The 15,582-nt window shown below is 40.4% G+C and overlaps 1 protein-coding gene across 2 annotated transcripts in view; it reads right to left on the bottom strand.

The window, feature by feature from the left end:
- RIGI (RNA sensor RIG-I) overlaps positions 1 to 15,582 on the bottom strand; it is a 73,487-nt gene that overhangs the window by 22,480 nt on the left and 35,425 nt on the right. The window contains exons 4-12 of one of the 2 annotated variants that reach the window (XM_005581558.5): positions 15,028 to 15,175; positions 13,932 to 14,051; positions 11,953 to 12,060; positions 11,399 to 11,552; positions 10,620 to 10,878; positions 10,143 to 10,305; positions 7,882 to 7,986; positions 4,060 to 4,217; positions 2,934 to 3,069 (exon numbers count right to left, since the gene is read on the bottom strand). In XM_005581558.5, coding sequence (XP_005581615.3) covers positions 2,934 to 3,069; positions 4,060 to 4,217; positions 7,882 to 7,986; positions 10,143 to 10,305; positions 10,620 to 10,878; positions 11,399 to 11,552; positions 11,953 to 12,060; positions 13,932 to 14,051; positions 15,028 to 15,175 — 1,351 coding nt within the window. Of the gene's footprint in view, positions 1 to 2,933; positions 3,070 to 4,059; positions 4,218 to 7,881; positions 7,987 to 10,142; positions 10,306 to 10,619; positions 10,879 to 11,398; positions 11,553 to 11,952; positions 12,061 to 13,931; positions 14,052 to 15,027; positions 15,189 to 15,582 lie in introns of both variants that reach the window. The other variant, XM_065530429.2, reaches the window with a different exon arrangement.

Raw genomic sequence — 15,582 nt, 5'->3', positions numbered from 1 at the left:
GGCAATTTGGCAATATCTATCAAAATATAATACACACACATCCTTCGATCCAATAATTCTACATCTAAGAAGTTTGAGACACAGTTATATTTAGAAAATTATGGAAGAGGTCTCCAAGGATTTCACTGTACCACTGTTTAAGGTATAAAAGAAAAACAGAAAACCTAAGTGCCCAACAATAGGAAAACAGTTCAATAGATCATGGGCTATGCATCTAATATTAATAAAATGTGGCTGTGAAAATTAATAAGGGAGTTATGTACATGATATATATGATACCAAAATATTTTAAGGTTAAAAAAAATCAAGGTAAGGACACTATGTTCAGTATGGTCCCATCTTTAAAAATATAGTTAGGCTGGGTGGGGTGGCTCACACCTGTAATCCCAGCACTTTGGGAGGTTGAGATGGGTGGATCACCCTCAGGGGTTCAAGACTAGACTGGTCAACATGGTGAAACCCCGTCTCTACTTAAAATACAAAAATTAGCTGGGCATGCTGGCAGGCGCCTATAATCCCAGCTCCTCAGGAGGATAAGGCAGGAGAATCACTTGAACCTGGGAAGCAGGGGTTACAGTGAGCCAAGATCTCACCACTGCACTCCAGCCTGGGAAAGAGAATGATACTCTGTCTCAAAAAAAAGAAAAAAGAAAAAAAAAATACATATAGTTATAAAACAGGGATGTGTTATAGCCAGATCATACCAGACTATGGGACTATGGGAATCAATTGTGGTTTCTGTTTTATTGTTTTTTTTGTTTGTTTTTCTTGAGATGGAGTCTCCTGTCACTCAGGCTGGAGTGCAGTGGTACAACTTGGCTCACTGCAACCTCTGCCTTCTGAGTTCAAGCGATTCTCCTGCCTCAGCCTCTCAAGTAACTGGGATTACAGGTGCGTGCCACCACATCTGGCTAATATTTTGTATTTTTAGTAAAGATGGGGTTTCACCATGTTGGTCAGGCTGGTCTTGAACTCCTGACCTCAGATGGCCCACCCATCTCAGCCTCCCAAAGTGCTGGCACTACAGGTGTGAGCCACCATGCCTGGCCAATTGTTAAATTGTATTACTTTTTTCAATTATCTATGCTTTTGAGGTTAGTTACATCTATTGTATCTGTACGGTAGAAATACTATAGAATGATGTGCTGCTCATCTCTTTTTAACACTAGTTCAATGACATCTTGTTGGTAGCCTGGAATTCACTACAGTGGAAGCAGTTATACCATGGAAATCAAGAAAACACAAAAAATCAGTGCTGGATTGATTGATTGAGACAAGGACTCACTCTATCACCCAAGCTGGGGTCCAGTGGTGCAATCTCAGCTCACTGCAACCTCTGCCTTCCAGGCTCAGGTGATCCTTCCACCTCAGCCTCCCAAGTAGCTGGGACCACAGGAGCATACCACCACACTCAGCTAATTTTTGTATTTTTTGTAGAGATGGGGTTTCGCCATTCTGCCCAGACTGATCTCCAGCTCCTGGGCTCAAGTAATCTACCCACCTTAACCTCCTAAAGTGCCACAGTGACAAATGTAAGCCACCATGTCATGCTTATGTTGAGAGTTTAGACTTATGAACATGATAAAAACATGATAATACAGATTAAATTTAGCAATTACATTGTGAATAGCACAAAATATGGAGAAACAGTCTCCCGGTTTTTGAAAAACTATTATACAATTCAGCAAAAAATTGCTTGCATCATTGGCAAACGAGTGAAGTTCCAACATACACCTTTGTTGTTTCATTTTCATCTTCTAATATTAACGAAACTATATACTAACAACCATATCAGAAAGAACCACACTTCTTTGTCATTGCAACCCTTGGTTGGCCATGTATACAAAAAATCTGCAAAAACCACCAAAAGCATTCTATGAGAATTAATTGGCTATGTGGATTTTATAATAAAGAATAGTCTATTTTTATTATTATTCATAAATTGTGGGTTGCATACCTCCTCTATATAAAAAAAAAATAAGCTTTTGTACATATACATGCATACATTTTTTTCTCTAGTGAGTTGTTAAATATTTACCAGCAAAGCACTGGTTACACGTATGTACCAGTAAGTATATACAGTAAGTATTTACCAGTAAGTAAATACTTAGGTATAGGCCAAAAAACCCCAAATTACCAGTAATTACCTTTGGGAAAAGAATTCAAAACAGAGAGAAGCAGCTTTTTTGTTTAATATCTATTTTTTAATCATATGCAGCGGTGAGATTATGTGCCATTTTGGTTTCCTCTTTATGTAAAAATATATATAGGCCAGGCGCAGTGGCTCATGCCTGTAATTCCAGCATTTTGGGAGGCAGAGGCGGGTGGATCACTTGAGGTCAGGAGTTCAAGACCAATCTGGCCAAGATGGCAAAACTCCATCTCTACTAAAAATACAAAAATTAGCTGGGTGTGGTGGCACACACCTGTATTCCTGGCTACTCGGGAGGCTGAGACATGAGAATTGCCTGAGTCCAGGAGGCAGAGGTTGCAGTGAGCCATGATTGAGCCACTGCACTTGACCCTGGGCAACAGAGCAAGACTCCATCTCAAAAAAACACAAAAGTATATATAAATTATAGTCTTTTTAATATCATTAAAATACTTTTTCATATTTTTTAAACCTTTATAAAATTACTAAAAAAGAACGTTAAACAAAAAGAATGCTACTGTCTGTGAACCATATGGGAAACACCCTTTGCAAATCCTGTTTTTCCTTCTTCTAAATAGGGAATGGTATAAGAAACAGACTCTTCCCATAGGTACTAGATTTCATTGAACCTAAATAGTCCTACCATCTCCATCTTCCTACATCCAGGACAACTCCCTAAGCATCCCCAAGTTTATGTATATTAAATACAATACATGTTTGTTTTGCCATTCCAATCACCAAGAATGCTACTGTGGCTTCCTCCTCTGAAAACACCACCCACCTTCAAACCTCTGAGTAAGATCTTGCTCAGTCTCATCGAATCCTGCTGCTCGGACATTGCTGAAGAAGTCTTTCAGGTAATCCAAAGCATCTTTCACTCGTGCGTGCTCACTGATAATGAGGGCATCATTATATTTCTGTTGAAAGTAAAAACTGTCTCAATATGCTTCCAATGTCAACACATTCACTGTACTCAGGTTCAATTCATTGTATTTAAAGAATTAGTTTTAAGAAAACTTTTCTTTTCAAATCTATTCCAACTTAGCTTTTTAAAAATGAATGGCCTCTAACAGTTCTGTAACAAAATCTTTGAACCAAATAGTGTTAAAAAAAAAAAATCTCAATTAGCTAGTAACATTAATTATCATCACTTTGGATTATTGAATTTTACCTTAGAAAAGAAAAACTACATGAAAAACACATATCCAAATTAAAAAACAATAATGAAAGTAAATCAACTTCTACATCAACCTGCCTCATAATTCCGACATTTCACTTAATTTCTATTTACATCTGAAGCCATCACTACATTCTCATTGCATCTTCCAAAATGATGGCCCTGACCACCTCCATCAAATTTTCAACTAAGCTAACTGAAATTCTACAAATGCATGCTAATTGAATGCATTTGAATATATTTTCAATGGCTGGATAAGCAGAGGTGATAGCTGTTGCTGTAGTTCCTTAACTTCTTGGTTAGCCAGAGAACCTGGATTTCTGAGCATGGAGAGTCACCAAAGGTGAAGAAATGTGTGCTTCAAGACATGGCAACAGAACTTTCCACTTGCTGAGCTTTAAAGATGGCTGTCACTGAACTGGTCTTGTATCTGGAATAATGTTCTCTCATCATCACCCAATTTTGTCCAACCATGTCAGTTAATGCTAGAGGCAAGGCATAGAATCTGAGCCTTTATTTCAGTCCTGTTGCCTGCAGTGTGAAATTTCAGAAAGTAAACTGAGATGCTGCTGAATGGGAAAACTTTTGGAGTTTGCTTCATAAGAACTTTCTGGAAAGGTTCCTAAGCAAGCTCTTGAGGACAGGATAAGAAGTTGTTATCTTGGCTTCCAGGGTGCCACTCCCAGTAGGTGCTGCGACCAGAATATGACTCTTAAAAGGAGGAACATACCCGCAAATGTGAAGTATATAAAAACAGGGCTTTACAAATCCTGCTCTCTTCATCTTTGTCTGGCATCTGGAACACCATGCATGCCTTCTGAACTGTAACAATCCATTGTTCATATTTCTGTGTTCCAAATTCCCTATTTTGAATTTGAGAAAAGCTTTCTGTAAAAAAAAAAAAAAAAAAGTTTGTCACTGTGTCATATGGTCATTTAGGTTATAAACAGGCCTCACCCTTTCATTTTCTTTTTTCTTTTTTTTTCTTGAGGCAGAGTCTCACTCTGATGCCCAGGCTGTAGTACAGTGGTACGATCTTGGCTCACCGCAACCTCCACTTCCCGGATTCAAGCGATTCTCCTGCCTTAGCCTGCTAAGCAGCTGAGACTACAGGCATGCACCACCAAGCCTGGCTAATTTTTATATTTTTAGTAGAGACAGGGTTTCACCATGTTGTCAGGCTGGTTTTGAACTCCTGACCTCAGGTGATCTGCCTGCCTTGGTCTCCCAAAGTGCTGGGATTACAGGCGTGAGCCACTGCACCCGGCCTAATTTTCTTTCTTACTCTCTGCAAACAGGGTATTCCTCCATGAAATAGTCTTAAGTAGTCTAGTTAAAACTATTTAACTGGATTCAGACTGGTGAAAAGGTGGAGGCAGGGTACCTGAGGTGGGAAGAGTAAGAAAATAGAAACTCATGTGACTCCATTACCATCTCTCCATCCTTCTGCTCCTTCCCCCATTCAGACCACATCACTGTGCTGCTAGGTAATATGACAACCTCCAAACTGTTCTCCCTACCTCTTGCCTTGTTCCCTCCCTTGAGTTTTAAGCAGTGCATCTGTGTGTGTGTGTGTGTGTGTTTGATTGTTTCTTGAGTACTATGTACCAAGAATCAAAGTACCTTACATTCATAATTTTATATAATTTTCAAAGTACCTTACATTCATAATTTTATATAATTTTCGCAACCCATGAGATACGTATTACATTTCACATATTGGGAAACTGAAGTTCAGAAAAGCCAAGTAATAAGTAATTTACCTGAAGTCACACAGCAAGTACGTGGACAAAGGGCAGGAATTCAAACCCACTTGTGTCTCATGCCCAAGCTCTACTGGCTCTATGAGATGACAACCAAAGCAGCCCAGAAATAAAACAGTAGACATGAAAAACCCAACTTTGCCTTTAAAAATGACAAAGTAAAAATAACAGGTCTCAAGAGCTTCGTTAGAGGAGGATATATAAAAGCAGGAGATTGGCCAGCCGCGGTGGCTCATGCCTGTAATCCCAGCACTTTGGGAGCCCCAGGCGGATGGATCACGAGGTCAACAGATCGAGACCATCCTGGCCAACATGGTAAAACCCTGTTTCTACTAAAAATACAAAAATTAGCTGGGGGTGGTGGTGCGCACCTGTAGTCCCACCTACTTGGGAGACTGAGGCAGAAGAATCGCTTGAACCCAGGAGGCGGAGGTTGCAGTGAACTGAGATTACATCACTGTACTCCAGCCTGGCAACAGAGTGAGACTCTTAAAAACAAAAAAAATCAAGGAGGAGATTGAGGACTCAGTACACCCTATATTCTGCTTTGCTGTGGACTTGGGCCTCTTGTTCTCCAGAGCAGCATTCTCAGGGCCAAGCACAGAATCGGCCCTCAAAAGACACTGATCACAGATGCATCTGTCTGTGTGCATCTCCTAGGATAAGCCTCAGCGGCTTGGTTTACAGCTGGAGCGTCTGCTGTGGTCCAGGCTCTGTGCAGGGTGCTGGGAATAAAAAGATGAGGAGACTATGGCTGTGTTCTCAAGCGGCTGAGTCTGTGAGTTACTCTGGTATCAGTTCGCCAGGGCTCCTCGTGAAGAGCGCAGTACAACAAAAGTCACAGGCAAGAGCTATATTTCTGGGTTAAATTCTTCCCCTCACTCATTTTCAATAATAGGAACAAAGGAGGCTACCCAAACAAGTAGTATTGACATTCTTCTTTCCAAGTTGCAGCTACAACGAGGCAGCCAGCAGTAAAGATGATGAGCCAACGGGTACTGATTGAACCTGGGTAGGTGTAAAAATAGCCTAAGCAATTTAGAAATAAGCAGCTAACTGTATTCGGACCTGCAAAAAGGCAGGGTACCTGAGGTGGGAGGAGTAAGAAAACAGAAACTCACGTCACCATCTCTCCATCCTTTGCTACTTCCCCAATTCAAACCACATCATTGTGCTGCTGGATAATATGACAACCTCCAAACTGGTCTCCCTTCCTCTTGCCTTGTTCCCTCTACCCCATTCTCTACCCAGTGGTTAGAGGAGTTTGCAAAATTGCAGATGAGAAACCATTCCACCCCACTGCTTAAAAGCTTTTAGTGGGTTCCCGCAGTCAAAATCCTGCTCCAGCTCACAGGCTCCTCCCCATGTTCTGGCCTCTGCTTGCTTTTGCTTCTCATTTCCGGCCACTCTCCTTTCAGCATTCTACAGGACTAATGGAAGTCCCCATACTCTTCCTAGTGTCCTGGCCTTTGCATATGCTATTCCCTGTGCCTGAAACACACCTTATTATCCCTACCACACCAGCTGCTTTAGTATTATTATTACTTATCTAATTTTGGCCTTACCATCAGACTAGAAATGCCCTGAGGCCCGGGGCTGTGTCTTTGGGTTCATGCTGTATTCCCATCACCTAGCACATTCCTTAGTACTAAACGAATGAACATATGCATGAACACATTCAGGAAATTGCTAAATCAGAAGGATTCAGGTAGGGAAGTAGTAGAATATAACATTGGAAAGATAAGTAGAACCTGGTTGTTCAGGCAGAGCTCAGACTGCAGGTTAGAGGCGTGACGATTATCCTGTAGGCAAAGGGTTTTTAAGCAGGACAGGGACATGATAAAATGTATTCATGAAGACTGACTAGTTCATGAGGGGTTGAATGGAAGAGAGAGCGGAGGTGGGCAAAATCAGCTAGAAGGCTGTTAGAACAGTTATAATAGCAATTGTGAAAGAAAAGGGGAGAGAAAAGCAAAATACGTGTGAGAGAAGGAGAGACTCCATGAGGTGTCTTACAGACGTCACATTTAACATCTCTAAAGCTCAAAACTCACCTTGTACCTGCCAATGCTTCTAGTCCTGGTACCAGGACCACCCACTGGCATTCATACAGGGGCCTAAGCCAGACACCTGGGGGGGAATCAGCCCCTCCCTCCCCTTTCTCATCCCCACCCGAATCCGGTTAGCCATCCAATCATAACACTCAAGTTAGAAGCATCTCACATGTGTCTCCTTCCTTCTCCAGTCCATCTCCACTGCCTCTCTTTGGTCCTTCTCATTCACTGGTATCTTTATTACATCACTAATCAGTTTTAAATCTTCACTTTTTCCCCATTATTTTTAGGATAAAATTCAAATCCAGACCCTTCACTGTCTTCCCCTGGCCCATCTCTAGTCGCACTCCTTTAGTGCTGGGAAATGTGTGAGGTGACTGCCTCTAGGTATAAATCTGAGCCAGCAGAGGAATGGGGGTTTCATTCAGGTAAACAGGAAAGTCAGGAGGGAAAGCTGATTTAGAAGGTAGAGAAAGCAATGAACTGACTTAAGTATGGTTATCATGGTTATTTTTCAGGTGCGTGTGTCTGGATGAACTTATTTTGGATTTAAAAAGGAAAAAAAGAAAGAATAAAGGAAGACATATAAGGCTCCCAAATAACCTATAATCAAGAAGACAATCTCTGGATATGCTCTTGACATTGTCTGAACTAAGGAGAACGCAAAAAGACCACAGTGAACAACAAATGGCTATTCCCAAGTAGACAGAACACAAAATATGAGATTTATCTCACCGAGGTCTTTGCAGATTCTCTTCGCCAGACTCTCTGTGTCCTTCATCAGCTGAGCTATGATGCATTTAAATTTGTCGCTAACCCGTGATTCCACTTTCCTGAAAACTAGAGACATAAAAAAAAAAAGAAAAAAGAGTGAGTATATTTTCAGGAAGGACAGACTGTAGTTCAAAGTAGATATCTCTAAAACCTTTTTCTGCCTTTGATACTTCCTCTGAAAAACCTAAGGCTCCAAGCTCACTGGCAGGTGGTCCAGATGATATAACAAATGCTCAAAATGCAATGGCTCCCTGTTGCTTCTTGTACTGATTCTAACATCTGTCTTTCATGGTGTAGGTCTAACTAACTTCTTTTTTTTTTTTTTTTGATTGAGACGGAGTCTCACTCTGTCACCCAGGCTGGAGTGCAGTGGTGTGATCTCAGCTCACTGCAACCTCCGTCTCCCAGGTTCAAGTGATTCTTCTGCCTCAGCCTCCCAAGTAGATGGAACTACAGGCACCCGCCACCACGCCTGGCTAATTTTTATATTTTTAGTAGAGACAGGGCTTTACCATATTGGCCAGGTTGGTCTCGAACTCCTGAGCTGGTGATCCACCCGCCTTGGCCTCCCAAAGTGCCAGGATTACAGGTGTGAGCCACTGCACCCGGCCTAACCAGTTTCTTACTGTGGCTGTCCTGTTACCTCTTCTCTGATGAGGCTGGCATCTCTCATGTCTCTGCAAGTGCCAAAATCTAACCCTGTCTCTGTGCTTTGACATTCTCCCTCCTCCCACAGCCCCCAGCGGTATTCACACTGATCCTCCATTTATCACTGTATTATTTCAGCCTAATTATTAATTGCCTGTAATGTGCCATGCTTTGATTAAAAACAGTTGAAAGAACACACTTCATGCTCCATACAGGGCTGTGATCTTAAGGGAGAGAAATATACATGGCTAACTAACCATAGCAGTTCTCTAACGGAAGTACATGTAAAGTGTGGCCGGGTGTGGTGGCTCATGCCTGTAATCCTAACACTTTGGGAGGCCGAGGAGGGTGGATCACTTGAGGTCAGGAATTCAAGACCAGCCTGGCCAACATGGTGAAACCCTGTCTCTACTAAAAATACAAAAAATTAGCCAGGTGTGGTGGTACATGCTTGTAATTCCAGCTACTCAGGAGACTGAGGCAGGAGAATCACTTGAACCCAGGAGGTGGAGCTTGCAGTGAGCTGAGATTGCACCACTGCACTCCAGCCTAGGCAACAGCGTGAGACTCCGTCTCAAAAAAAAAGAAATTGTACAAGCAAAGTGTCACAAAACACAAGGAAAGTAACACCTAATTCTTCCAGGGAAGTCAGAGTTGTAGAATAAATACAGGAAGAAGAAAGAAGAAAGCAAGAGAAGTCATATATATTCCATCACAACTTGGCAAAGAAAAAAAAAGCGCAGTGACGTACAAAGGAAGCACAGACAAAAGGTTGGAGAGAGAAAGCACACGGCATGATTGAGTAGCCCAGAGGAATGCAACATGGTTGGGTTTATGAATATTTGAAGGCGATGAAGCTCAGAGGGGCAGGAGGAACCGGATTATAAAGAAATTCATATGTGACACTGAAAAGTTGGGATTGGGTACATCAAACTCCTTACTTACAAGCAGCCTTCAAAAAGCAACTTATCTATACCACTCCCTATTACAGGTCTATTTGTTCTACCTCAGACATACAGTCACGTACTACTCAGAGAGCAAGGGTGAAGTCATATATATTTTCCGTATCCCTCTCTTCCTTGCAGGGTTAGCATAATAATAACATCAATAAACAGTTGTTAGTCTTATTAAAAAATCGTCTCTGATCTTTTGAGGAGTGACATAATGAATTCAGATCATTCCATTTCAACTCAAATGATCAAATACATATTCAAACAGTGATGATCACACAGGGACAGAGCATGGGAAAAGGCTGAGTGAGCCCAGCTCTTGGCTATCTGATGTCTAAATTCTCTCATCACCTCTTTTGCATTGCTAGTACATTTATAAGAGGTTTTTGGAACCAAAGAGGAAGAACGTTTACTCTCTACAGGCCACTTCTGAGGTTCATCCATTGCTTGGGATGAGAGCTCAGTTAGAGAGGCTAAAAATGTGACTATTACTCAAGTTTGGGGTTAAATATTTTCTACTAAGCAGAGAAAGAGTCAAAGTTCAGTGTTCGTCTAGATGGCTCTGAACCAGAGGTAGCAGAGAGTAACAAAATCTCAAAGGGCTTGTTACTGGATCCAACTTACACTTCTGGGGCTTATAAACAACTTGCTCCAGTTCCTCCAGGTTGTCTTTGACTGTTGCTATCACTGACGCATCAAGAGAAGCACACAGCTTGCAGATATAATCCAAGGCTTCATCTGTGTCTTTGGCATCCCCAACACCAACCGAGGCAGTCAGCCCAATGACCTGTAAGGAGCATTCAAAATCATGAGATGTCTGAGAAACGGTACCATGTTTCCACAACCCCTCATATAACTTTCCTGCTGGAGTACGGTTTTTGTTTTTTTTGTTTTTACTAACACACAGTGTATAGCACATGGAGGTGCATAATGCATATTTACTAAGTGAACAAATGAGTAAAGGAAACAAAATTCATAATGAGTTGTACAATATGGACTCGGGACTTGAGAAGGACATCTTCAATGTGGCCACAAGAGTAAGAAAATAGGAGTTAGGAAGATTATAACTCTTCCGAAGTATTCGTCTGACTTTGGAGATACCTGGGGCAGTGGGCCTGAAGATCCTCCAAGTTTCTGATCTAGATAATTAAACATGATCATATTGTATGGGTGTTGTTTACTGGTGTTGTGGCATTCATCAAATATCATCAAAGTAAAGACGGACAGTGATGGAATCGTTCCCTTTTTAAGGTTGTTCACAAGAATCTGCGGAGTTAAAATGATGATGTCATTGTTCTCAACAATCTGTTCCACCGGTACATTCTCAGCTGTTGCTCCAGAAATGCCTGTAACTCTATACCTGGGAAATGACAGAAATTCCATATTACCAATCACGATGTGAATAAGGAACCACAAATATGAAATGCTAGCTCAGAACATCAACTGATGAAATTCTCCCTGAGTCCAAAAGGAGTATAGCTGTAGGCAAGTCCTTAGCACAGAGCCTGACACATAGTAAGTGATCAATAAATCCAAGCTAGTTGTAATTTATAGTAGTATATATTAAGTCACTGAGAAAAGAGTATGTAAAAGAATAATATCAAATAAATTATAAAATCACTAAAGAAGTTAAACGTGTCCCATAAACATCAGATTTATCCCTGAAGTCATTTACTCCCCATACAAGGGCAAACCAGGGGAGTTTAAGCTTTCTGGTACATCTAACAAAAAAGACTTGAATCCATGAAGGAATTACATCTGGATTATATAAAAGCTGAATCTAATATAATTTTTTATTGTTGTTTTTCAAAACCAAACAGAAAACACATCAATTAACACAAAGCTGGAGGAAAAGAAATTGAAGCAACTATTATACCTACCCAAGTCTTTCAAAGTATTTTGAGAATACAGATTCCTGCTGTTCATATACTGGGATCTGATTTGCAAAAAAGACAACTTTCCCCTTTTGTCCTGGTGGGAATTTTTTAAGATGATGTTCACATATAAGGACTGCAACCAGGGTTTTTCCACAACCTTTTAACATGTAAGAAAAAAAGAAAACATGTAACTCATATATTAGATATTTCTCTAGAAAGGCATTTATTTTTGGATCTTCTAATACTACTGAGCTGACTAATTAACTGATAATTTAGATGGGTTAACAGTTACAGAATTTACACTATGACTAAAAAATATCAAGCTACTTCCTAGGTGCATGCAAACAGCCAAGACCCAAAAGCAAGCTAACAGAGGGCACTTTTCTTACCTTCTCATGTCCCATAAAATACACAAGGACATTAGTACGACAGTTTTCTCAAAAGACATATGGAACAAGGAAAAAACTGAAACTTGCCCATTCTGTCCCAGTATTCAACAACAACAACCAAAAAGGAAGCAAACAGAAAAACAATGTAAGTAATGGCAATAGGCTTACCTGTAGGAGCACATATTATTGTGTTTTTTCCTTTCTTAGCAGGCAAAGCAAGCTCTAATTGGTAATTTCTTAGTTTAAATGGGCTGTACAAGTTTGTATCAGACACTTCTGGAATACAAAAGGAGCAAAATTACCAAACAGTTCCTGCTCTGAGGAATCACGGTAATAGCTACAGTCTAATGTCCACAAATTCTGACTCCAGCAAGAAAAGCCTCACTGGAGAAAGTTTAGAATCCTTTCTCTTGGTAACCACTCTTTCTTTTCCACTAATTTGAAGTACAGAATTCTCTCAGTGACCAAGTATTGATGGCAAGAAGGGAAAAAAAAACAAACCATGAATTATTTTTTATACAATCATGGAAGGCTAACAAGAGAAACCAAAGCAAGAATGGCCCAATTCAGGGTAAGACAACCTGTCCACTAAAGGCAATGCTGTATGGAAAAAAGCAACAAATCCTCCCAAGATATTTGAAGAAAACCAAACTGTTAACATTGGATTCTCAAAGCAATTTCTTATTAAGGAGCAATAACACTTTGTCGTTCTTCAGGTTCTCAAACGATATTTTCTCTCGACACAACCAGAAGTTTTAAAAAATAATCAAAGGCTTTATCTCAATAACAGGTAGGCATATAAAATGTTAAGAGCTAGCAAAGACTTTGGAAATTATCTACTGAGTCTAACCTGCCCATTTTAGAGAAAGGGAGAATTTCTAAAAGGTTAAGTGAATTAACCTCACACAAAAGACATGTAAGGGCCAGGCGCAGTGGCTCATGCCTATAATCCCAGCACTTGGGAGGCCGAAGTGGATGGATCACTTGAGGTCAGGAGTTTGAGAACAGCCTGGCCAACATGGTGAAATCCCCATCTCTACAAAAAAAAAAAAAAAAAAAAATACAAAAATTATCCAGATGTGGTGGCACATGCCCGTGGTCCCAGCTACTTGGGAGACTGAGGCAGGAGAATCACTTGAACCCAGGAGGCCAACGTTGCAGTGAGCTGAGATTGTGCCACTGCACTCCAGCCTGAACAATAGAGCGAGAGACTCCATCTCAAAAAACAACAAAAGACATGCAAAAATCTTCACATGTCAGAAAATTCAAAGCAACTCATATTCATTATTTCTTCTTCTTTTTTTTCCCAAGGGGTAACAGATTTTATTCTGAAATGACCAACAACAAAACAAAACAAAAATACTTGTAATATTCAGTTGCAGAAGCAATCTGCACATTTTCTCTTTATGATGTTATCCTAATATCATTTTTCTTCTAACATCACTCATTATTAATCCTAATTTCCTTCCTGATACTCTTTTATAAATAACTTTTTACTATGGCATATTATACAACTTTCTGGTGTCATAAAGCCATCAAGAAAATATGCTTCGAGAAGCATATGGGGGCCTCACAGGGCCACAGCTAACTTACACAATGCCTCTGTGTAAATGAGAAAAAGGAGCTTCTCTTGGAGGACACAGCCCCCCAGTGCACTGTGTGGCAAATGCACAGGCTGGATCTCAGCCGCTACTCAATTCTCAGCTGGGTGCATTTGGGTAGCACACTAACTTCATCAACTTGCAGGGCAGCCCAGGGGTCCTAAAAGGAAATTGAGCAAGTGGCTCAGAAATAGAAGTAGTATTTCTTTAGAAAGCAAGGCTGATTTGGGAATTCATAGACATCATCAGGTTTTGGTGAAGACTCTATTTGCATTTCCACCAGAGACATGCACATACTTTCTTAGTGGTAAAAGAAGAACAAAAGATAGTAAAAAGAAGAAAAAAAAAGATAGTGGAAGAACTGGAAGGAAAGAATGGCATTCCAAATATAGAAAAAGTATCTATTGTAACATAAATTCTCTTTTCTTTCTTAATTTTCCTTACAAGCCTTTTCACAAGGCTGTGACTTTGGGTACTGCAAAACGTGTCCCCACACCAAATACCAGAAGAGCACCATTATGGAAAAGAACAAACAATGCCAGGTACCTGAAGGTGGACATGAATTCTCACTAAGATTCTGGCATTCTGGATCTTCTTGGTAGAAAATCTGTATGTCAGAAGTTTCCATCTTATCCTCGAGATCTTCTGTTTCAACATCTTTTATACCTTTGTAAGACCAAAAAAGTCTTAGAATCTTCACATAATCTGATTATAGTTTTGATGGTGAAAGCTCCACAAAAAGGTCATAACACTAAGATTTTTAACTTCTATTAAAATTTCTCACAACCACTCCTCTTCACCTTTTAAAACAGTTAAAAGAATCACTTTGAGTTTCAAATCTCAATTTGGAGTTGACCTCCAATGTAATTTAGAGCTATATTACTCAAAGTGTGGAATGTATTGCCCTACTGAGTCAGAATCCACATTTTAACAAGACCTCCAAGGGATTCATATGCACCAAAAAAAAAAAAAAAAATAGAAGCATGATTTAGCAGACATTCGTGTCTTCCATTTCTGACTGACTCTTGACCCAGTAAATCAGATGTGTATTTATACAGACAGTTTCTGAAACAACTTACGATCCAAAGAAGCCTAGGAAAGCTAAGACCAGATATTCAGATGTTTACCAAACTCAGCCTTTGAAACAACGCTCTGAGCGTTAGCTTCAAGAAACCAAATGATGGTTCAGACACTTAATCAACAACCAATTCTTTCACCTGTCGGATTCAGTTCCAGATGGCTTCCAGTAAGAGAACCAGGCGATGTCTATCAAAAAATCTACTCTGAAAAGGGGGTAAGTCCTGGAGTTTGAACCTTTCACTCTAGAATTCTCAAGCTATTTCTCTGATAATCTAAACTTAGACTGGGAGTTCGGATTCTGCCTTCCCCAAATCCTTTGGGCCAGATGGGCTAATTCTGGATGAAAGTGGTTTTCCCCAGTCCATTTTTAGGGGTTATATACAACCAAACTAACTTTGTAGGCAAGTAACTGCCTCCCTCCCAGAATGCAGCTTCCTGCTGGTCTCGCACTAGACATGTAGCTCTGGCTCTCTGAGGGGAAAACGCCTCTGATGGGATGTGAGAGACCAGTTGGAATGAGCGAAGCCCTAAGTAGAGCTGTGAGGAGGGTACAGTGTCTTACCTTTCTCTACAGTCCACAGTTCACTGAACTTGTTCCTCTCTCTCTCCAAAGCAAGTTTCAAAGTTTTGGGCCAGTTCTCCTTGTCTGATCTGAGAAGGCATTCCACCAATTTCTCTGCACCTGCCATCATCCCCTTAGTGGAGCAAATCTAAGCAAAGCAACTGTAGTTTATTGATCAATTATCTCAAAAGCTTTCCCTCTATCAGTTTTGACTGAAGAAATGTCAGTTCACATACTATCTGATTTAAAGCCATTGTACATTACGGTTCAATGGGTCATATTCATGACAATTTTTTCCCCGTCCAACACATCTTTTAAGATACTTTTTCCCTCATCCTTTCCTTTCCACTAGATGTCACTGTGTCAAGCCAAGCCTTCTCATCGCCTCTGAGTTCTTACACCTATCCTCATCAGCAATATTAGGAAAATAATCATTTGACAACCATTCCCAACATGGGTATATTGGCATATAGCAATATGTGGAAACAGATAACAAAATACTAACAATTTTTTTTTCAGGGTTGAGGAATTTGTATGACTTTTACTAATCATAAT

The sequence above is a fragment of the Macaca fascicularis genome, chromosome 15 (genome assembly GCF_037993035.2).
Source record: "Macaca fascicularis isolate 582-1 chromosome 15, T2T-MFA8v1.1".
NCBI classification, from domain to species: Eukaryota; Metazoa; Chordata; class Mammalia; order Primates; family Cercopithecidae; genus Macaca; species Macaca fascicularis.
Note: the sequence above shows the minus strand (reverse complement) of the source record. Positions and strands in the feature narration are given on the sequence as shown.